This window comes from Maylandia zebra, linkage group LG3, assembly GCF_041146795.1.
Source record: "Maylandia zebra isolate NMK-2024a linkage group LG3, Mzebra_GT3a, whole genome shotgun sequence".
NCBI classification, from domain to species: Eukaryota; Metazoa; Chordata; class Actinopteri; order Cichliformes; family Cichlidae; genus Maylandia; species Maylandia zebra.
This window is the reverse complement of record NC_135169.1, coordinates 31,800,252-31,822,550: the sequence shown is the minus strand read 5'-3', so window position 1 is coordinate 31,822,550 and position 22,299 is coordinate 31,800,252. Positions and strand designations below refer to the sequence as shown.

The 22,299-nt window shown below is 42.1% G+C and overlaps 1 protein-coding gene across 1 annotated transcript in view; it reads right to left on the bottom strand.

Moving 5' to 3' along the window:
- The window catches only part of rin1b (Ras and Rab interactor 1b), a 43,587-nt gene that overhangs the window by 7,664 nt on the left and 13,624 nt on the right, over positions 1-22,299 (bottom strand). The window contains exons 2-10 of the mRNA XM_004570674.3: positions 14,649-14,792; positions 14,135-14,249; positions 12,325-12,397; positions 11,875-11,966; positions 11,035-11,207; positions 10,549-10,833; positions 9,853-10,408; positions 1,840-2,148; positions 1,300-1,431 (exon numbers count right to left, since the gene is read on the bottom strand). Coding sequence (XP_004570731.1) covers positions 1,300-1,431; positions 1,840-2,148; positions 9,853-10,408; positions 10,549-10,833; positions 11,035-11,207; positions 11,875-11,966; positions 12,325-12,397; positions 14,135-14,249; positions 14,649-14,792 — 1,879 coding nt within the window. The remainder of the gene's footprint in view (positions 1-1,299; positions 1,432-1,839; positions 2,149-9,852; positions 10,409-10,548; positions 10,834-11,034; positions 11,208-11,874; positions 11,967-12,324; positions 12,398-14,134; positions 14,250-14,648; positions 14,793-22,299) is intronic.

Below are 22,299 nucleotides of genomic sequence, written 5' to 3'. Positions count from 1 at the left end.
TCTGTTCTTTTTATTTTGCTGTTACCTGTGTTCCTTCTCTCTGTCTTTTGTTAGTTTTTCATCTTTAACTTCCTGTTTTAGATTGAAAGGTTAGCTTTTTGTGTGTGTCTCTTCTGGTTTTAATTCCTGTTTGTCTTCCTTTGCCGTTTTCACACTTGTGTCCTCTCTCCTGCATCCCTGACGATTTTTGATTATCAAATACATCCAAGTATCTACAAAAGTTTTGCATCAGTGTTTTATTTCTACTAATCGAATTTATTCATTAAAGTCACTTTTCTTTATATGGGAATAGGTATGTAGTATTAGTAGAAGTCCAACAGCACAGTGTTCGTTAGAGTAATTTGCATTGCCACCATATAAACATAAAAACACATAAGAAAAGCTTCACACAACAAAAAAAACACCAAATCACTTGTGAATGACCTTTTTAAAAACAGTTTAAGGTTGCACTTAAAAATATTCCAGTCTGGATACAATTTGATTTCTTCTTCCTCTTTCAGCTGCTTCCTTTACGAGATGCTGCGGCGGGTCATCTGCCTCCATCTCACCCTATCCTCCTCCGTCACACCAACACTTCTCATTCACTACACCCATGAATCTCCTCTGTGCTCTTCCTCTTCTCCTCCTGCCTGGCAGCTCCACCTTCAACATCCTTTGTCAAATATATCCACTCTTCCTCCTCTGCACATGTCCAAACCCTCTGACCCTTGTTTCTCTAACTTTCTCTCCAAACTGCTCAACCTGCGCCGTCGCTCTGATCTACTCATTTCATCTCCAGCTCGGTCTCCTGTCTTTTTTGTCAGTACCACCGTCTCCAAAACATACATCACAGCAGATCTCACTCCCATTTTGTAAACCTTCACTCATGCTGCCATCCTTCTGTCATAAATCACCCCTGAGACTTGTCTCCATCCCCGCCACCCTACCGACACTCTCTTTTTTATCTCTCTCGTGCATTGTTTATTGCTTTGGATGGTTGACCCCCAAACTCAGAGGAATCAAAAGCACCTGAGAAGTAATTTGGTCCTATTTGGCCTTTGGCCCATAAATTACTTTTGATTATTATATCATCAAATGTTTATGTTGTCTGGCTATTACAGACGGTGATTAAAAATAACCTAACTCAGTTATGCACTGTGCTGTCCCAAAACAAAGACAGCAAATGTAACAAAACTATTGTGATAGCTGCTCCTGCGCTGCACAGTAACAGAGGTTTAATGATGGCTGTTGTACCAAAGATATCCTGGGACGACCTGATACAGTGTTGCGGTGCGACCGATGCCACAGTTTAGGACCTACCCTCTCCTCCGAGCCACGAGGGCTCCAGCAGCTCCATCATGTACTCCACCTCTATGAGGATGTGAGGCTTGTTACACTCCACGATCACATAAGACAACGACGGCAGGAAGTCGTCCCAGCTAACTTCCTGTCCTGCATATATATTAAGAGAAGGAAAGGAAAAGAAGAGGCTGTCATCGTTCTTTCTGACAGCTTGAAATGAACATTGTACCAAATAAACAAGTGTACAAAAGCAAGCAGGTTGTGCTGCTGCCCACACAGATACAGTTTGAAATGTGAAGGTTTTGACAGTGAAGAATGGCTCTGCAGAGACGCCTGACCTTCATTTTTTTCGTCTTTCTTTTTTTTTTTTTTTACAGCCAGGATCACAAGCAGCAGCGACAAAGCCCTTTATCTGTAAACGCCACAGAAAGTGAAAAGTCTCCAGTCTCAAACCTGATCTTTAACTAAAAACATCACAAATCCACATAAAACTCCAGCTGAAGTGACTCCATCTCTGGCTACCTGTGTTTCTGTCTGTGCAGCATCCAGCAGTCTCACCGTGTAAGGACCCCATGGCCTTGTGCACACACTTGCACACTTGGAGCAGCAGCAGCACCTTGTCGATGGGCGAGTGCGTCCGCTGCATCAGGACCAGTTTCTGCTTCACCCTCTCCACCTCTCGGCTGTCTGGAACGCCCGTCCGAACACCGAGCCTTTCCATGGTGGCGTCCCCTTTCAGCCGGAGCAGGTTCTGGGTGAGACGCTGGGTGGAGCCGTCCTGATTGTGCAAAGCGACCAGGGCTTTCTCGAGGTGGGACCTCAGAGGCCTGAGCACACAGGAGAACATGGAGCGCTCCAACGCCAGGTCTGCGAAAAAGGGGAGGGGCTTGTTATTCGGGAAAACCAGCATTTATTCTGACAAACTGATGCACAAGGAAGGAAGAGAACTAATTTTTGTGTTTTGTGCAACTGGGAAATACTGACACAGAAAGGTCTGCAGCAACACTTTTCATAATGCATGAAATTCCTTTTAAATTAAGAAAAAGCAGAAGAAAAGCTTTTTTTCCAGTTTTTATTCTGTCCTGCATTTTGAGAAGCACCCATGGAAATTAAAACAAAGGTACGTCTCTAGAAGAGGATCTTGGGGCCGCACCTTCTTCCAAATGACGTAATCACCTTTTTGGGTGAGGAACAGTGTTGTTCCACTGTGCATCACTGTAAATATAACTATAAATATAACAACAACCCCTCAAAATTCTTCAGGTAATTTTATATTTAAACAATAAAAATACAATTAAAAAATTGGCTCTCCCTCCTATATTGTGGTTTGGTCTTCTGCAGAGGCGTGTCTAGAAGGTGGGCATGGGTGGGCACCAGCCCACCCTCAAAATGTGATTCCCCCACCACCAAAGCAGCACCTTCAAACCAGAGGAATGTTAATCTTGTAGTTCCTGATACCACTGGATGAGAGCACAGATAGGACTAGTAGGAATGTAACTGAGTACATTTACTCAAGTACTTCACATAGATTTAATGTACTTGTACTACATTTAAATATTTCCATGTATTCTATACTTGGAATGCAATTATTCCACTTCATACGCCATTTGTTTTTAAAGCTTTCGTTACTTCTTATTTTGCAAATTAAAAAGATTCACACATCAGTAAATCAATAATTATAACCCCAAAACATCATTAGTACATTTACTTTAGGTACTTTACATATATTTGAACTATTAAGCTAGTTAAATGGGATTATAACTGTTACTTAGGTTAAATATCTAAATTCTTTTTTCCACTTTGCAAAACAACTATTCATCACAAGACTGTGTTTAAATTCTCATGCAGTTTCACTTTTCACACAATAAATCTGCAAAGGCAGGGCTGTATATGAGCTTTAAATGTTATAATTTATTCAATTTAATATTTCTAGATAAATGCCAATGTCAGTTGTTTTCTATGGCACATTTAAAAGCCACAAGGTTAAAAGTAAATGTGCTTTGCACAACAAGCAAGATAAAACCACAGTTCAGTAAAATAAACGTTGCAAAAGTGAACTTAAAAGAAAGCATATTTGAGACACTGTTCCTTGTGCTCACTAGTCAATAGAAGAACTTTTTTTACTTCACACCTGAGTCTTGTGCTTCAGTGCTGCCTCCCTGTACGGTATCAACACCCATGCTGCAGCGCAGTAACAATCCTGATGCTAATGGATTAATGAAATCAATTAAAATAATGACCTCATTAACCTTGCTGAAATTTTAACCAATTTTCAAGTGGTTCGGTTTAGTATTTGTTCCTGATTTCCCATGAGACCCCACGGCTGGCTCTGCATCCCAGCCCATTGCCACTCCATTTACAAAATCCTGGAAATGTCTAAGTGGGGGGCGGGGGACCATTAGGGACCGTAACATTTTATCTACATTTATTTTAACGATTACTGCTCTCAAATACTCAGCCATCATCCAGTGACCTGCGATAAAGTGCACATAAAGTAAAATTACCTTCAGAAAACAGACAAATATATGAAAATACATAAAAAAAAATTCCAACAAATAACATTGGCTTGATTTTTTTTAATGATCTCGCCCACGCCGTGTCAAGTCCCATTGTCTGGTTTCAAATTAATATTTAGATTATTTATTTAGAACCTTCATTTAGAGGAAAATAATAATTCAGATAGCAATGGATCTGACAAAGTACGCTTAATGGAGCGATCCACAGAAACACAAATTACAGCCTTAAAAGGTTTAACTACTAACACACATTACTTACAGAGCGTACTGTACTTGACTGTGTGCTTTCTGTTTTGCCTCACATCATATAAAATCAGATGTGCTTTGGATTCGGGAGATTATTGCTGAGCGAAATGTTGTTCAAACTCTTCTGCTGTAGTGCAGAGTGAGTGTTTGTAGAAACAGCTCCTATTTTGCATGGTCACATTAACCTGAAAGCGACCCTCCCTGCAGTTCACCTCCCGGCACAGTTTTTCCATTAACCCTTTTCTCAGAGCACAAACCTTTGCAGAGACACAGGAATCGTTTCAAGGTAACACAAATCAAAGTGATCAGCAGTCCTCCTCTGGCTGCAGACTGAGACTGGGATTTGTGCCTGCTATTCTTAGTCAAGACATAGTTACAGCAGCACATAACTGCTCCAAGAAAAAAATGTCTAGACTGTCATTTCGATCATCTCTCATCGCTTTGGGCGTGTTAAAGCCTGGGAAGACTGAAGGTGGTGAGATACCGTGTAAAAAAGATTAAAAAAACAAACAAACAAAAGGCGATCTACAACCTTCTGACAATTTATTGTGAACGCTTATTTCCATCATTGAAAGTTACAAATTATTAGCAGGTAGAGCTAAATCAAAATTTTTTAGTTATTATCTCAAAATTGAAACTTCAGTTTTAGTCGAATTTTTGAGTCTTTTTAGTGGCAGAAACAAGTTTCCACAATTTATGGCAAACATCCTGGCAGTTTTGATTGCATAGTATCATTATAATTAATAATAATACCTTCTTCAAAATGATGTCCGCCCACCCATCGCAGCTATAACAGTTTCAGCTCTTCTGGGAAGTCTTTCCACATGGTTTAGGAGTGTTTGTGGGAATTTTTAAACATTCTTCCAGAAGAACATTTGTGAGGTCAGACACTGATGTTGGACGAGAAGGCCTGGCTCTCAGTCTCCAATCTAATTCATCCCAAAGGTGTTTTTTGGGGCTGAGGTCAGGACTCTGTGCAAGTCAGTCAAGTTCTGTCAAAGCACACTCATTCATTCATGTCTTTATGGACCTTGTTTTGTGTACTGGCGCAAAGTCATGTTGGAACAGGAAGGGGACATCCCCAAACTGCTGCCAAGGTTGGGGACATTTAATTGTCCAAAATGTTGGACATGTTGATGTGCTGAAGCATTACGCGTTCCTGTGCGACTGAACCTTTGACTACTACTTCATGGCTCAGTTGCTGTCGTTCCCAATCGCTTCCACTTATAATACCACTAACAGCAGTGAGGAAATTTATTAACTGGACTGGTTGCACAGGCGACGTCCTATCACGGCTTGTAGAAGCAGTCTGCAGGCCTAGGTGTTCGATTTTAAACACCTGTGGTCATGGATTTAATTTGAACAATGATTTGGATGGGTGAATGAATACTTCTGGCAATACTGTGTATTCATTACATAAACTAGGGATCCCAGAAACTACAATAGTGGCTCTAACTAGCAGCAGGCATAAGCTATACTTTCTCATCTTTGTTAGTTTTTCTGGGAACTCCTTTGTATCTCCCAGCCAATTTTCCACCTCGCTTGCACAAACCTGGCTCCCTCCTCGCTCTAGTCTCGCCTGCTTACCCACAATTCTTAGAGAAGTGCTTCACAGATGTCACAGAACTGAAATAAGGGTAAACCTTAGCTTTCTGTTCAGCAGGTCCTCACTTACATTCCCCTAAAGATAAAACACGCTTTAAAACCTGCCTCCAATGAAGAAACGAGCATATTTCTGCAAATGTTAAACGACCCGTTTAAACCTCCCTGATCATGTAATTAGAAATGACATTTTCTCATCCTCTGAAAAGCTCAGGAGTGTGTTTATTTTTTTGTTTTGTTTTGTTTTTCATTTTGTTTTGGGGTGACAACAGTGAACTCGTGTACATGTAACGGTTCACATGCGAGCCTTCCCTTACACGTGTAAAAAACACACACTCGGTGGTTCTCCTGCAGTCAGTGGGCAGTCCTGACTAAGTGGGTAACAATTCTCCAGTGCACACTGTTTTTCCACTCATCATCAATATCCTCCACTCCCTCCTCTCCATGCTTCATGTTTCCCTGCTGCATAATCCTTGAACATCTCCCCCATCTACCTCACTATAGCACTCCCCCTTGTGATCAATCATTCCCACCCTCTAGTCTCTGTTTATCCACCTCCCTCTCTGCTCCATCTCTCTCTCTCTCACACACACAGCTCTGGAGAGTAATAGATTACATGTAATGTGATTACAACCCAGGTACAGAAAAAAAGCTGACTTTTTCTTTTCTCTCTTTTTTCCCTTTTATTTTTTGAGTTGTTACTCACAGTTCAGTAACTGATTACATTTTCAAAGTAACCTGCCTATTTCGATCTCTCCCTCCCACCCTCCTCTGAATCGTGCTGCTCTTCAAGTGAGCGTGGGACTGTGATATCTTTTTATGATAAACGAGGGGGAGAAAAAAAAATGCAAATGCCTCCCACCGACGCAAAGCGAGATAAATCAAAATCGCAGCGCAGGAAGGAAGGAAGGAAAGGGAGGACGGAAGGCAACGGCCGACCGCTCTCCCCTGAAGCCTCTGAAGCCAGGCAACCATCCGTCATCACACATTTACACACAAGCACACGCACCTGCGAGCGCAGACGCTCGGCCACACACAAAGCAGTCCAAACACGACCAAACCTACGCAGAGGAGCGTGTCAAAAGATCTAACTAGAATGCTTCCAGAGTAACACCCTGCGATGTCTTTACAATAATGAGACGAGTCCTGCTTTGAATGCTATGGATGTGAGTGCAGACGCGTCGGGCCGGGCTTTCCTAATGCTATTTTCTAAATACCAGAGACAATATGAGCTCCACTGAATGAGACTCTACCCCCCCAACCGCCCCCTACGCAAACTACTTTGTGTTGACAGTGCCTTTCACTGGAGCCCGAGCAGCCCACCATTTATCAGAAAAGGCTGTCTGTTTCCACAGACCTGCATCCTCTGGCACAGTGTCTATTGAATCACTGTTTTCTAATAGTACAGTTTGTTGGTTTTTTTGCTTTGTTTTACACATTTCTATCTCTCCTCGGTCCCTCGGTGCACTCACCATCGCCTCCTTTTTTAAATGTGATAAACCAATCAAGCATTCATATGAGAAAGGGTGGTGAGGATATTGTGCTCAGACTGTGATCCAGCACAGTCAGCTAAATTTGATCGAATCCTTCCCTCGGCGAAGCAAACTTACTTTGAGCTCCTCTGTGGCTCAAACTGAAAGATACTGAATGTCGTACAATCATGTTTAACTGTTTAGTTTTGCTTTGAGGTGTGAAGCGCTTTTGAAGATACATGTTAAGGAAGTGAAAGGATTGAACAGTCCTATCAGAGCGGGGCTGCCAGGGGGGAGGGGTGGGGAGGATCATCCACACCAATCAGATTATTGACAAAATGACCGCACTATAGAAGCAGAGGACCAGCAGTGCAGTACCAACTACAGCACTGAAAAGACTCACAGTTGAATGGATAACACTGATCATCTCACTAAAAGGAAATTTAGCCTTTATATGGATGTTTTGTGAGTTTTTGAGGCCCTCTTCTAATCAGGGTGTGTGGCTTTATCTCCACATGGGGGATCATCATGTATGAAATCACAGCCAATCAGTTCTCTGGAAAATAGCATCACCGTTCCTGGAAGATCCTTCAGACCTCTGTTTGTGGACAGTTGGAGGGTCTAAAGTTTTTTAATAGAGCGTGAAGTCTCTGTGTTTCAGTAACTGATACAGATTCTTAGACTCTTTCTTTTAAAACTGACTACAATTTTTCATCAATTTTATTGCTCTATAAGCATCAAGATATGATTCTGAAATGGGAAACGGATGTATACTTGTGGACTTTATATCAAATTCATGCCGCATTTTTTCTTTACTTGCTCAGAGAACATTAAACCCCTTTGGAGCAGCAGGTGATAAAGTTGTGATATTGAGAAGTCTGTTAACCCACGCAGACGGGCTCTCCTTCAACATCTGCCAGAAAATGCTGAGGATTTTCTATGAGTCTGTGGTGGCCAGTGCGATCCTCTATGCTGTTGCATGCTGGGGGAGCAGGCTGAGGGTCGCAGATGCCAACAGACTTAATAAACTGATCCGTAAGGCCAGCAATGTTGTGGGGATGGAGCTGGACTCCCTCAAGGTGGTGTCGGAGAGGCGGATGCTGTCCAAGATAAAGACAATGTTGGATAACACCTCCCACCCACTCCATGACATGTTGGTCAGTCACAGGAGCTCGTTCAGTGAGAGACTGAGATTACCGAAAAGCACCACTGAACGACACAGGAAATCATTCCTGCCTGTGGCCATCTCCCTGTACAACGCATCCACTTAACACACTGTTTGCTGCTACAACTACACATGTTTCTTTTCCAAATATTTATTTATAAGTGACTTATGTATGTATGTATGTATGTATATATATGTATATATTGTACTATTCTTAGTTAGCGTATTGTCTGTCTTGTCTTAATGTTGGTTTAAAATGGAGCACTGTAACAAAAAATAATTTCCCCCAGGGATCAATAAAGTATTCTGATTCTGATTCTGATTCTGATGTCTTTAAATAGATTAAACTTTGTGAATATTGTCACTCTTTACTTACTTTTAATCCTAAACTACCGTACAGAGTTTGTCCTCTATCTCTCTCACACACACACACACGGCTGATTTGTCTGTAGCAGCTGTGTCACTTTCAGCCCATATTGTGTGTGTAACCTCTTCATATGTTTTTTTGTAATATTGTAGTTTTATCTTCCTTCGTAAAAATCCTCCACTCTGCTGCCTGCACTGTTATCCATGATTATGATCAGCAGGATGCTGCCAACACCAACCCGTTCCTGTGAACACACTTGTAGCTAGATTGATAAAGCCTGGTTTAACTCATTGAGCTGATAACGACCTTCGTGTGATTGCTTATCCTGATCGCCAGTGTAAGAATAAGTGAATCCAGATAATAGAAAAAAATGGCACAGGTCTAGCAGACTAGGAATGGATGATCTGATATCGTCGTTTTGGTGTTGTTCCTGGAACAACATTTACTATTTTGTTCCAGGATCAACATTGCAAGTGACCAATCACATTGTTGTGACGTTATTCTTTGGCGCGCCAAGCCATTCGTGCATTTATGAAATTCCAATGTTGCAAGGACAATATCAATTCTGCTTACTGTTTATTAAAGGGTCAGGGTCAAGGTCCGTTGATCGGCGGACAGAGGCGGTTTCTCGCGGCTTAAGTACAGTTTTTTGTTTTACGGCAGTTTTTCCCGAAGTCGCAAAAGTATGATGTCACAACATTCTGATTGGTCACTTGCAATGTTGATCCTGGAACAACATTTACTATGTTGATCTGGGAACAACACCACCATGACGATATCAGATCGTGCGACTAGGAATACCCCACCATGGTAAGAGCAAGTCCAGCAGGACAATGCTCACGTCTTCAGCTCGAACTATGAGAACTGACTTCACCTCAAATTCTCTACAACAACATTCAATCTGTGCAATGAGCTCAAAACAATTCGGATCCACAGAGGCCACTCAAAGCAACCATCAGGACACCACAAAACACCCTCAGGAGGAAACTGAACTAAAAAATACTTCATGTTGAATTCCAGTTATTTTAATTTGTGTAACAAAGTAAAAACTAAATGTTCCTCAATGGAATAAGATTCTGCTAATAAACCTGCTCCAGCTCCAGCTTAGAGAAATTTCAAAAACACAGATCAAACTATGTTTTAAATGCACCGTGTTTCATATCAGAGTGTATTTGCATGTTAATTATGTTTGCATTTGCTTACCCTTCTCGTTCTCTGGCACCAGGGTTTCAATGGGAGGCTCCAGCTCTCCGCTGTCCAGCAGGCAACACTTTGCCTGGGACAGAAAGAGGCGCAGACCCTGCAGAAGCTGCACGGAGGTCACGCGTGATGAGGACGATGCCGAAGGCGAAGACGTCAGGGATTTGAGCACCTCTCTCTGCTCTAGGAGGAAGTCCTGAATGATACCCCCGAAGATTGAGCGCCTGTCTCTGGACAGCTCTTCCACCAGCCGGGTGAGCCGCTTGTCTGGTGCAAAGAAGCACACAAATGCCTCGCTCATGCGGTGCAGCCCGCCGCGACCTCGAGAGCGCAAGAGTGGCGGGCGATGGTAGGCGTGCATTTGGGTTTGGGACATGCTTTCAGGTTCCGTGTCTGAGTCATGGTCCTCATCCATACTGCTGAAGGAACTGCTGCTGTCGAGCTCAGCCAAAGATGGAGCCGGGCGGCGCTCCATGGCCAGAAGTGCCACCTCGATGCCTGGCTCCTCAGCTGGGCCAGACGGCTGGGGCTTCGGCGGCTCCTCCACCTTGGGAGATGTCTTGAAGAGAGGAGAAGTTATTGCATGATGTGAAAAGCGACATATTTACTATAAATCAAGACAGAAAGGAGGTGTGCTCACATATCCGTATCAGTATAAGCATGCTTTGACGTGCAAATAAAGATCCTGACTCTTATTACTTGTGGCACATAGACAGACATCAGGTCATCCTCCTCAGCAGATCCAGGTGAAACAGCAGGAGTTCTCCTCAGGACGCCTGCACCGGCGTGAACTCTCCTCTGTGGGTTGTCGTTGGTCTTGTTCAGCCTTTCTGACCCACCAGGTTGCTCAACTGAAAGGGGAGGTGAGTAGGAACCAACCCCCTCGAGGGACAGATTCATGGAGGACTCAGAGAGCCGGAGCCGCATGCTGCGCTTGAAGCGGTGCCGTTTATTGGAGGCACTGTGGTTTGTGAGCTGTTGCTGCTGTAAAAAGGGAGGAAATGGATTCAAGGGTAGATTGATGAACTGTTTATTTTTCTATAAGTGATTATCTATAAGAGTAAAGTGCAGGGTGTAGTTATTTATCAGTTGCAGGGACGCTTCGATTTAGAGCACTTGTAGAGGCCAGAAAAGCACCAACGGGTGTCCTTGAAAGGTCTCAGAGAAAGCTTCTAAGCAACTAACCTTGCAAACCTCCAGCTGCAGAAAGAGCGGGTTAATGAAGCACAGTTTGCCTTGTGTGCCCCTTGACAGCAGGGGACATCGGTCCTGGACCCCAGTCTGGGCCTGACTGGTGGATGCAACTGGCTCCATCGGTCCATTTTGGATGTCTGAAGCACTCGGTGAACTCCAGAAGTCTAATTGAAAAACCAGGAGAGGGGAGATAACTTAAATATTTGAGTAAGTCTTTATTGTACTTTATTTTACAAGTGTTTAAACAGCGTTCCCATTTTTTAATGTTTCACCTGCTTGAAAACTAAAACAATACACAGCACAACACACAACATTAACCTGTGTTTTTTTACTGCAAGCTGATCCAGAAGCAGACTGATTTTGGAGAAGCATGATGAGAAAGAGTCTGGTTATCACTTTTCGCAATGAAGTCACACCCCACTGCACTACAGAAGCATGCCGCGCATTTAAAAATAGACGCAAGCTGGCAGCCACCACTTTAGTCAGCTATTACTTTACTCTCTCATTCTCTCAAACTTTGGTTTTCTGTCAGCGATCTCGTCCTGAACACATCTTTAAAGTCCTTAAATCTCATTTAGGTTCAGTGTTAAAGGGGGAAAAAACCCTCAACAGCCCCACCCCCACCTCTGGTTAGTGAATTATGAGAGAGTAGGACAAATAGGAAATACCTTATGGTAGCAGCTCTGTTGGGCTGAAGTATTTAGGCAATTTAGACAATTAGACAGGCTGACCCAAAAATGCTGATCTACGTTAAGTAACACTTATTATTTGGAGCAAGCGAATGTACCTGCTGCTGCAGTTTATTTTTTAAAGAGGCCACCAGTGACCGACCTTGTCCCATGTGTGAGATGGCCTCCAGCTGCCTGTGTGTTGACGCTCTAACGATGGCATCAGGTAGCTGCAGTGGCAAAGGCAATACATCCCTGCAGATCAAAGAAAAAGAAAAGTTCAAGTTTGAAGATATGTGAGATCAGAAAGTTAAAACTAGATACAGTCAATTTTACTACATGCAAGGAAGTCTGTGGACAGCTAAAAATTACGGGAATAAAACTGGTTTTAAAAACCAGTGGGCATCAAGATGCAGAAGAAGATTTAGGACCCAGCGTGCAAAGACTTTGCTCCCATTTAGGTGCAAAGGCATTAGGGGAGATCTGCCACTTCTCTTAAGAAGATTTGGGCATTCGGCCATCCATAGTGAAGTGAGGACTCTGCATAGGCCAGTGAGGTTGAATGTTAGCAAGAAGAATGATTGAGATTTATTATCAGTTATAATATTATTACCTGCTGATACAGTAGAAGGCCACCAGTCGACACAAGTCAGGGAAGCTGAGTGCTGAGCTCTCCAAGGCGAACGCTGGTTATACACAGACAGAGTTTGATTGACAGCTAATGGGAGCAGTGGGACACTTGTTCAGCTTTAACAGGAAATGTGCCAGTTGCAAAAAAAAATCTGGAGGACCCATCCTCTCCGGTCCACATCACTTCACCGAGAGAGTGTCTGAGCTGCACTGCGCCACAAACGCTGACTGGGTTGTCAACTCTCACACTTTTGACATGAGACACCTGTTTTCAGTCTGTCTCACACTCTCATGCTGTCAAAACAAATCTCGCTCCAATTAAGAGGAAGCCACGAAAAGAAGCCTTTATGAAAAGTAATCCATGTTAAACAGGCTTTCTCTCGACAGTCTGAACACCAACATCACAGAAAGCACCAGACTGCAGTTTAGTTCGTTTAGTTAGTGGATGCACACTTCGCCAAACTTCACCAACCTCACAGATCGACTTTCGTGGATGTTGAGTTTTGCCTCGTTTACTCGACTCTACATTTTTCATCTATTACACATTGAAATTCCTACAAGAGAGCAGAAAATCACTGTGATGAGTTTGTAGCAGGTTTGACCTTCACCAGTAATACATGTAATCCATTTCTGACAAGCCTTTAACAGAAACTAAAGTTTACTTTGTTTTATTGATTTATTTGATTATTGGATTTATTTAATGAACTTTTCTCTGAGTTTATTGAATATCTGCTGCATTCAACAGCAGCATGATCCATTCGAGCATCTCAGAGAGCAGTGCAGCCATCCTCTGTAAAGCCATTTGTTTTGCTCTTTTTAACAGATTGATGTGTAAAGTAAAAAGTTTTCTCGTTTATTGCTTTTTGAAGTTTGAAGTTTTTGAAGTAGCAATGATTTGTATCATTGTACCACCTTTCTGCTCCATTACGGGTCCCTACTTCAATTTTTTTTTAGCTCCATCTCACCCTAACCCAATATTCTGTCACACCAACTTCAAACATGTCCTTCTTCACTACAGCCATGAACCTCCTCTGAGGTCTTCCTCTTTTCCTCCTGTCCAGCAGCTCTATATTCAACATTGTACACTATCCTTCTTCAGCACACATCCAAACCGTCTCGTGCTTGTCTATCTTAACATTTTCAACTCTGCTTCCTGTGCTTTTGTCAGTGCCACTGTCTCCAAACCATACATCTTGTTGTAAACCTTCCCTCTTACTCTTGCTGCTATCCTTCTGTCACAAATCACCAAGACACTCGTCTCCCTCCACCCCTCCCTTCACTCTCCTATTGCTTTTTCTGTTGCTTTGGGTATATTTAAACTCCTCCATCTTTACGTCCTCTGCTCCTTGCATGTTCACGTTTCCACCTGTCTCCCTCTGTATTCTCTCTTGTTTTTTAGTCTTTCATTCCCCTTCTTTCCAGTGCATACCTCCACCTGCCCCAGGCCCTCACAACAGATCATTATGTTTTATAAAAAGGCTAATTTTGAATATTACATGTGATATGATGAAATAATTATCAGTTAATTTTGTTTGTGCACATCTAAAAAGACGTAAAAACAAGCCTGACATGGTCTTTTTTTAGAGGTACAAAGATGACAACTTAGTGGCTGTGTAGGTAATTTCTAAAAAATAAGAGTCCAACCCTGCTGTACTCCAACACAAGCCCTCTCCCCCACATCCCCTCGCCCCTGATCTCACTCAGCCTGACTCTTGGCAGCTGTGGATGTGTTGAGTGTTATGTGTATTGCTTCAACTGCAGTTGGCTGATAATTTAGCTTGTTTTATACTCACTGGAGTCCTCCTCACAGATGAAGCACTCCTTAACAGAGGAGGCACTTCTGTCCGCTGTCACCCTCAAACACAGCACCTTCCTCTGGGTAGAGCTGCATTTGCGCACTAGAAATGTCTGTAAGCACAAAAAAAAATCACCGAAAATAAGAACAGAACATTTTTTTTAGTTTTCTCAGGTCTAGGAGCTGATGTCCACTTCATGATTAAGGTTAATTTTCATGGTTTTCAATCAAACACATTTCATTTTAATTAGTGGAGAATTGCAGTTGGCATGAATAGGTTGATTGGTGGTACTTAGATGATGATGTTAATTAGATGAGGACATTTAGACCACCCTCAGTAAATATGAAGCTAAAGCAGGGAGAGCCAGGAATCATATCCACGTAAGATTTTACAAAATCCTGCTTTTTTAGTTACATATGTAACCATCCAGTTCATTGGTATGCACAAAAGATTATTCATTATTGTTTTACCTGATTAAATAGTATGAGTAATATGATTGATAGTTCCTCACCCCGACAGGTTCTCTGAGCAGGATGTAGAGGGCAGCTTCTTGGTTGAGTGACAGCTGCAGCCACACAGGATGTGTGAGCAGCAAACGATCCAGGACGCTGAAGGCCCGCTGAGAGCCTCGCTGGGAACTGCCCACCTCCTGCATCTGCAAGACAGATGCAACCAGAGAAAAAAACAAATCAGACAAGCTGTTCCTGTCAAATATTTCAAATTTCAAACTTCAAATCATGATTTTTTTTTTAAGGACAGAAGTTTAAAGAAGCAGATTGTGATACAGCAGCACAGTACCAAGGAGGTTAGCACTGTTTCCACACAGCGGGGATGTCCTGGGATCAAATTCATCATGTGGCCAGATCCTTTCTGTGTGGAGGTAGTAGTTAGGGTGGTTAGGTTGATTAATTAACAAATTGTTCATAAATAATCTGTCTTTCACAGTCCAGTGACAGACTGGAAACCTGTCCAGTGTATACCTCTTCTAGACAGGCTAGACTCCAACCCCTGTGACCCTGATAAAGGTAGGAGGATGGATGTATGTGTTTACTCTCTGCCCCCGTAAAAAGTGATTAGGTTTCATATTTTAATTGCTGTTGTTAGCATTTTGTACCAAGGGAAAAGCTTTGAAATGTCTTTACTTTAGTTTTATTAAATAGTCATGAACCATTTTAGCCTCTATTAAGAAAAGTAAACACATGTTAGACTACTACTGATAATAATGATAACAATAATCTATTTGCTTATGAAGTCCCACAACATCAAGAATCAACCAAATTTGGCACACAGGCACATCTTAGGCCACCAAGTTTTTATCCATATCAGATATTATGATATCATCATGTTGCCTAGCAACAGGCAAAATGACCTATTAGTGGCATTTAAGGATCTAGTACGTTTTAGAAAGGTTTGATATCACGTTAATTACACAGCATTAATGTAATATTTATACCCACAACAGTTGAATTACACATAATATATTATGATGTCACTACACTGCCTGGCAACAAACGAATAAATGACCAGTTTTTAGCTTTTATGTACCTAACATGTTTTTAATGAGGTGTGGTATCGTTTTTATTCCACAACAAAAACATCTCACATATGTCCACAAAAACTGAATTGTTCATGATGAATTATAAACAGCATCATGTTACCTAGCAACCACCTACCAATGGGCTAAAACAACCTATTATTAGCATTTATGCACCTACCACACCTTATAAAAGCATTTTATCATTCCAGTTTCATGAACAGGCCAAACAATACTGTCGCATGGGAATACAATAACAATAATAATAACAAGTTATTCACATGGTGTGGCCCTTCCCCACCAAAAGCTAGCATGACTCAAGAATCATCTGTGTGGTCCAGCTGCTAGCTTAGCATTAAGCTAGGCTCCAACACTGCTGATGGGACACTTTTAATGTAACACCAGACAAACTATAACACTTCACTTGAGTAGAACAGACTAAGTTGTTAATTATAGTTCAGAAGAATATATTATGAATATATAAAATAGTGTTAAATGTCAATAACTGCATGGTGTTAGAGTGGTGTTAGCTTTTATACCCAAGTCCTCCAAAACCTAATCAGTGTCAGTATGTTTACACTGTTGTCAGTTGTACTTCCTGTCTAATGGTTTGCCCTCATTAGTGTGACCTGTGTTTAGTCTGCAACACCTGTTTCCAATTAGTCATCAGCTTCCGTGGAGTATATAAGCCTCTAGCTGTTTGCTTGCCACCTGTTAGATTATTAATGATTTCTGTTGAAATATGGCTTGACTTTTGCCTGCCCCTCATTTGGATTGTTTGTCGCACAAACTGATTTCCTGTGTATGACCATCGTGTGTTTTCTGGATTGAAGACTTTTATTTCGCCCCAACCCCTCCGCCAGCCCCCTCGCAAGAGTTGTATTAGATTTGTCAGAAAGCCCACATAAAGTCTCAGCAAAGTGTTATTTATGTCGTGCTGTGTGTGTGATTTATGCAGAGTGCATACATTTTTATTTTTTGCATATTTTATAGTGTGCTGTAAAGCTGTACTTGCTTGAGATAGATAGAATTATTAAACAAGAGAAAGTCAAGAGATTGAAGTGGTGAGCCAATTTTTTTCTTGATAAATTATTCATGGTCTCAATTAGAACATATTAGCAATCCATTCCTGAGCTTTGTGGAAGAAACACCACCAGTTTCCTGCCATGTTTTTTTTTTAAACTCAATGGCCCTAGCAATGACACTGCAGCTCCTTTAGGCCCGCACCACACTCTGACTTTTACCTGCTGCCTGCCTGTGAGCGGCTTTAACCATCCTCATCCTTTACCAAACTTCACAAATCCTGAACATTTAAAGCAGCTTTACATCCTTCTGTTCCTTCTATAATCTGCCAAAGTCTGCTGTGTTTCACATGCTGCACACCTCTCCTCCTTCTGTCACCACTATAGCAGCATTCCTAAAGAATTTATTGCACTTACACTTTCTAAACAGATTCACCTTTACGTGGACGTGAAGTGAAACTAATTCACTGTTTTTTGGGATTTTTTGTGTTTGCTTATTTTTGGCTCTTTAATGTAAGCTTTCAGTCACAGTGTTACTTTCTCTGTAAGACTGGCTTGCTGCTGGATGTCACACTGTGTGGGCTGCCGGCGAACGCTTGCGAGCGTAGCAGCAGATGGTTGCTATGGCAACCTGGGCCTACACATCCTACCAGGCATTCCCACTCAGTGAAACACCCTTTCTCTAACAAGTTGGAGATGCGCGCACACACACACACACACTGTTGGCTGACGGGTGACAGGTTTTTCCGGGGTGCAGAGGTGTTTTATTTCTAGGACGTACTTCTTTCCTTTATTCTTAAGGAAAGTGAAGAAATGATGTTGTTAATGATGACTATATTTCCAGTTCCTCCTTTTCCTTACATCAGACCGCCGAAGCACAGCTCACACACGATCTGTTTCAACGATATTAGTAAAAGCATTATGAATATTGTTTTCCTTTCAGTATCACATTTGAAATTTTCACATTTTTCATCACCTCCTGTCACCTATTACATAACCCTCCCCTCCTCCAGGAGAAACAAGTTCCCAGTCTGCACCCTGCAGGACCATTAACTGTAGATAGCACAGGAAAGGTTAGGAAACAAGTGCAGCACATATCAGTCACATTAGGGTCTGTGTTTTATGATAATAGCCACCTATATAAGATGCTTTCTCTATGTAAGAGGACAGTTTTAAGTGTGTTGTTGTTCTTCTTTAGCCTTTTAAACCCAGAATGCTAGTTTTCCAACACCTGTTAGTATTACTTAGTTGAGTTGTTATTGTAGGGTTACAAATTTAATTTAAATAAAGAAAGCCACTTGTTGCAGAGGTCAGATCCAAGAGTTGAGCTGCTGACCATAAAATCAAAGAAAACATGCTTTATTATCTCAACTATCTTAAAAATACAGACTTCTTTCATTCTGTGTGGGTAATTTTAAAAGACCTTTCCACATATATTGCGTCCATGTGTCTTTAAAAGTGGTGCGCTTTAATCAAAAATCTTTTTCACCATGTTTCATGTTTGTTAATGTTAAAAAAAACGGCTTACCAAATATTTGATGTGGCAGCAGCACCTCAGCTGTCCTGTCTCATAAAGAAGATGGTGGGAATGCAACAGATTAAAGTACTGCATTTAAGTACTAAAAGTCTTGACTCTTTTTTACTTTTTAAATGATCATTTACTGGTCATTTTAAATGTAGATACCAGTAAGAAAATTAAAGCCGAGTGCCTTAAAGCTCGTGAGTCGTGGAAAACATCAGCCAAAATCCCCAATAGACTCAATGAGGCCCAACATCGATGGCTAAGACGGATCTTGCAGGTCTCTTACCAAGACCATGTCACGAATTAAGACGTCCACCACTGGACTGCCACACGTCCCCTCTGTGACATTGTGACTGAGCAATGTATGCACTTTGGACGTCACATTTTACGCCAACTCCCGCGCTAACTGCCCAAGACTTCCCAAGCAAACCAGACCGCCCCCGTACAACATGGCGAAGGACTTTCGTTGATGATTTACACACCTAAGACATAGCATGGGGTGAGGCCGAAGGAGCTGTAGCTGATCGATTACGCTGGCGGAGATCTGCCACCCAATACGGCGAACAGCGCGGGAGGGTAACAAGCCTTAAACTTGGATTCCTCTTATTTGTTAAAGGAGGCCAAAATACCTGTGACTACAAACAGTTCTGGCTCCATAGAAGTGAAAACCGACCTCAGACCTGACTGCTTTAAGCACTTCCCTGATGACTTAATGCTCTTAATTGCTTATTTGGGTCTTATAGAATAATATACATGAAATCAATTTTGGAAAATTTGGCCACAAGTTTCAGAAAGGAGGATTATCCAGGATGTCCTCATACATATGGTTTCACAGTAGGATCCGCCCCTCATTTATCACATCCAAAATACCAATATAGGGATGGCAACATCAGCTTGAATCAGACAAAACACAATAAATAGTAATAACATTGTCTTTTGCAGCCAGAGGTGTTGCCCCTTGTGGGTGTTGGGAAAATGCAGGTGTAAGTACCTCCACTGTTTACTTTACTCCTCAAACCCCTGGTCTATGTCCTTCTGCAGTCTATGCCCTATAACATAGCCTGATCTTAAGGTTTGAGCTAGCTTCCCATCATTAGCCAAAGCTGAAGTTAATAAAAATAAAATAAAATTTCTTGATATTCCCTGTTTCATCGAGCCGTGGTCGGCCATTGGCCATGGCTAAATGTCCACTGTCATAAATTTCAAACCTAATTTCAATCAAGAAAATCCCTTCTTGTTGGCTTGAAATACAAAGACTGCTTTTGTTTACTTCGAGTAGCTATTGTTTCAGAAAATACTGAATTGTGAAGCTGCAAATCTGCCACTGTTATCCTGGCAAGCCTGACGACAGGCAGTTTTAAATGAATAAAACAAAGGATGAATCTTTATCCTTCAAAAAAATAAAAAAACTCAGACACACTTTACATGTGCGTCACAAGTCAACAAGCAGCATCACTGTAAAAGTACAAGTCATATATCAAGCTGCTTAATGAATAATTACAATTTAAAATACGTGTTTTGTGTGTATATGTGCGTGTTTTTACGACTCTGAGTGGGCTTGGAGAGTCACATCATTGTGTATCTGGAGTCAACCACAGTCCGATGACCCGAACACACACACACACACACACACACACACACACACACACACACACACACACACACACACACACACACACACACACACACACATGCACACACACACACAAGGCCACAAGACAAGCAGAGAGAGAATGAGAGAGCAAGACACAAATGTTTTGCTAGCCATCTCCAGGTCCACCTTACATAAAATGCAGTGCTGCCCACACACACACACACACACACACACACACACACACACACACACACACACACACACACACACACACACACAGAAAGTCTTATGTAATTCCCTCAGAGAAACAGAGAGGGAGAAACACAAAAGAAAGATAAAAGATAAAACGATGAAAAGAGAAGAGAGAAAAGTCGGCACTGCAAATTAAAGCTTGGATAAGGAAATCACAACATCGGTGGGCCCGCAGCGCTGCGAGCTGGCAGACTGGAAATGTAATAAGCAGAAGGAGACGACGCACGCTGTATATCTAACAAGGTGTTTTTGCACCTGAGGGCAGCAGCTGCAGCATAAGCAGCAGCAGTGGGAGCCCAGCGGGGTAGAGCATAAAGTCTGATGCTGCTGATCGCACTCAGCACTTAACAAGAAGTAGATGAAGAGACAGTTAGGGCAAGGTTTGACTGAAGCGGGATGGGGAGAGGAGGAGGAGGGAAGGAGTGCTGAGCCCAGTAGTGCGATTCAGTGGGGAGTTGTTGAGGATTTTTAGAGAACCTTAAATTATGTTCCTCTTCTGGGAAAAAGGTAGAGGGGAGAAGAGCTTGTACAGTCAAAACTGGAGTGAGTGCTACAGAGGGGGGAAAAGGAGAAGCAGCAGGCTGTTGGTGGGTAATTTGAGCAGGAAACATCAGATTTTATTGTGCAAATAATGACTGACTGCTGGAGAAAACCTGGCTACACCTTTTGGAGAGGAGATGAGAAATTTTGAAAGAAATCCGAGCATGAGCGCGATGCTGCACAGAAGGACTGCGAGCGATGACGGGCTGACGGAGTGACTCAAACCCTGACAAAGGATGATTTTACAACAGATGTGAGAAAACACAGCAGGTGCAATAGGTATCAGTGTTTTGTTTAGATTTTATAGGCAGTGGTGCATCATAAATGGTGTACAGAGATTACATCACCACCTGTCTGTCACTGGACAACAACTCAGGACTCGAGAGAAAAACGGCTTTTAGGGCTGAATGTGAGTAAGTCACATTGTGGGGGATGAAAGAGATTGCTAACAGTGACCAGCTGCTATGCTAGAAGCTCAGCTTCATGCAGATGGTCAACATCATGGCGTCCAGATTTGCAGGATGCAGTTTGTCCGCCTCCACAGCAGCGTCCACTCAGGATGCACAGAAGCACAGTGGCGCCCCCAAGGGATCGAGCTTATTTGAAGACTTCACAGACAATGAACCCAAAAAGCTCTGCTGTGTCATGCATGTGAGGAAGAAGAGTATTGTCAGGTGTGCAAGGCAACTACTGGTTCTACAGCCATGAAATATGATTGGTCTTCTGGAGCCTCTACCCGCCCACCCCTCACCAACACCACTGGTCTAGAGTACAGCTGATCTGCAGATGAACAGCGCCATTGGATCTAAGAGTGGCTAGGGCTGTGCATAACACATTTACTCAATGTGAATGGACTCATTACCCTTTAAACATGTCATACAACTATTGTTTTACACCATTATTAGATATTGAAAACAAATCTACATTTCATCTAGATTCATGTTCATTTGAAATATAAATCTGAAAATAAAATAATCCCACATCATCAACAGTTCAGGCTGCTGGTGGTAGAGGTGGTGCAAGGTGTAGGGGATGTTATCTTGATATACTTTAGTGCAAATAAGAATCCTGCCTCAGTAACACCACAGCCTGCCTGAGTATTGCTGCTGACCACATCCATCTGTTTATGACCACAGTGTGTCATCCAGCAGGATAACACACCATGTTACAAAGCTCAAAATATCTCTTGAGCTACCAACCTCCTGAACCACATCCACGTGACGTGGCACATCTATAGTCGCATTAGTGGTGAATAGCAAGTTTGTGTTGCAGTTCACTGCAGAAAAAACATCCAGTGCTCTGCTTTTTTTAAATCGTTTTTAGCGTTATCGTCGGTGTCCCTGGGTCTTTTCCCGAGTGTTATGAATAAATCTTCTTTTTTTAGGTACCGGTTTTATTTTGTTGTATTTATCCGCGACACCTTAAAGGCCAGTCCATGAAAATATTGTCAGACATAAACTGGTCTGTGGCGCAAAAAAGGTTGGAGACCGCTGACATATTTGATTAACTAAAACTTGTGCATCCTTTCTTGCAGCAAACCCCAAGTGTTTGCTTTGACAAATTACCTTCGGTTCCAGTACGGATGAACTTTAGACCTACCTGAGACACAACAAGTAATCCATCAAAGAAAGCCTAGTGTTTTGCAGTCACAAGGAGGGAGAAGATTTAAAAATAAATAACAGAATGTGCGATAAAAAC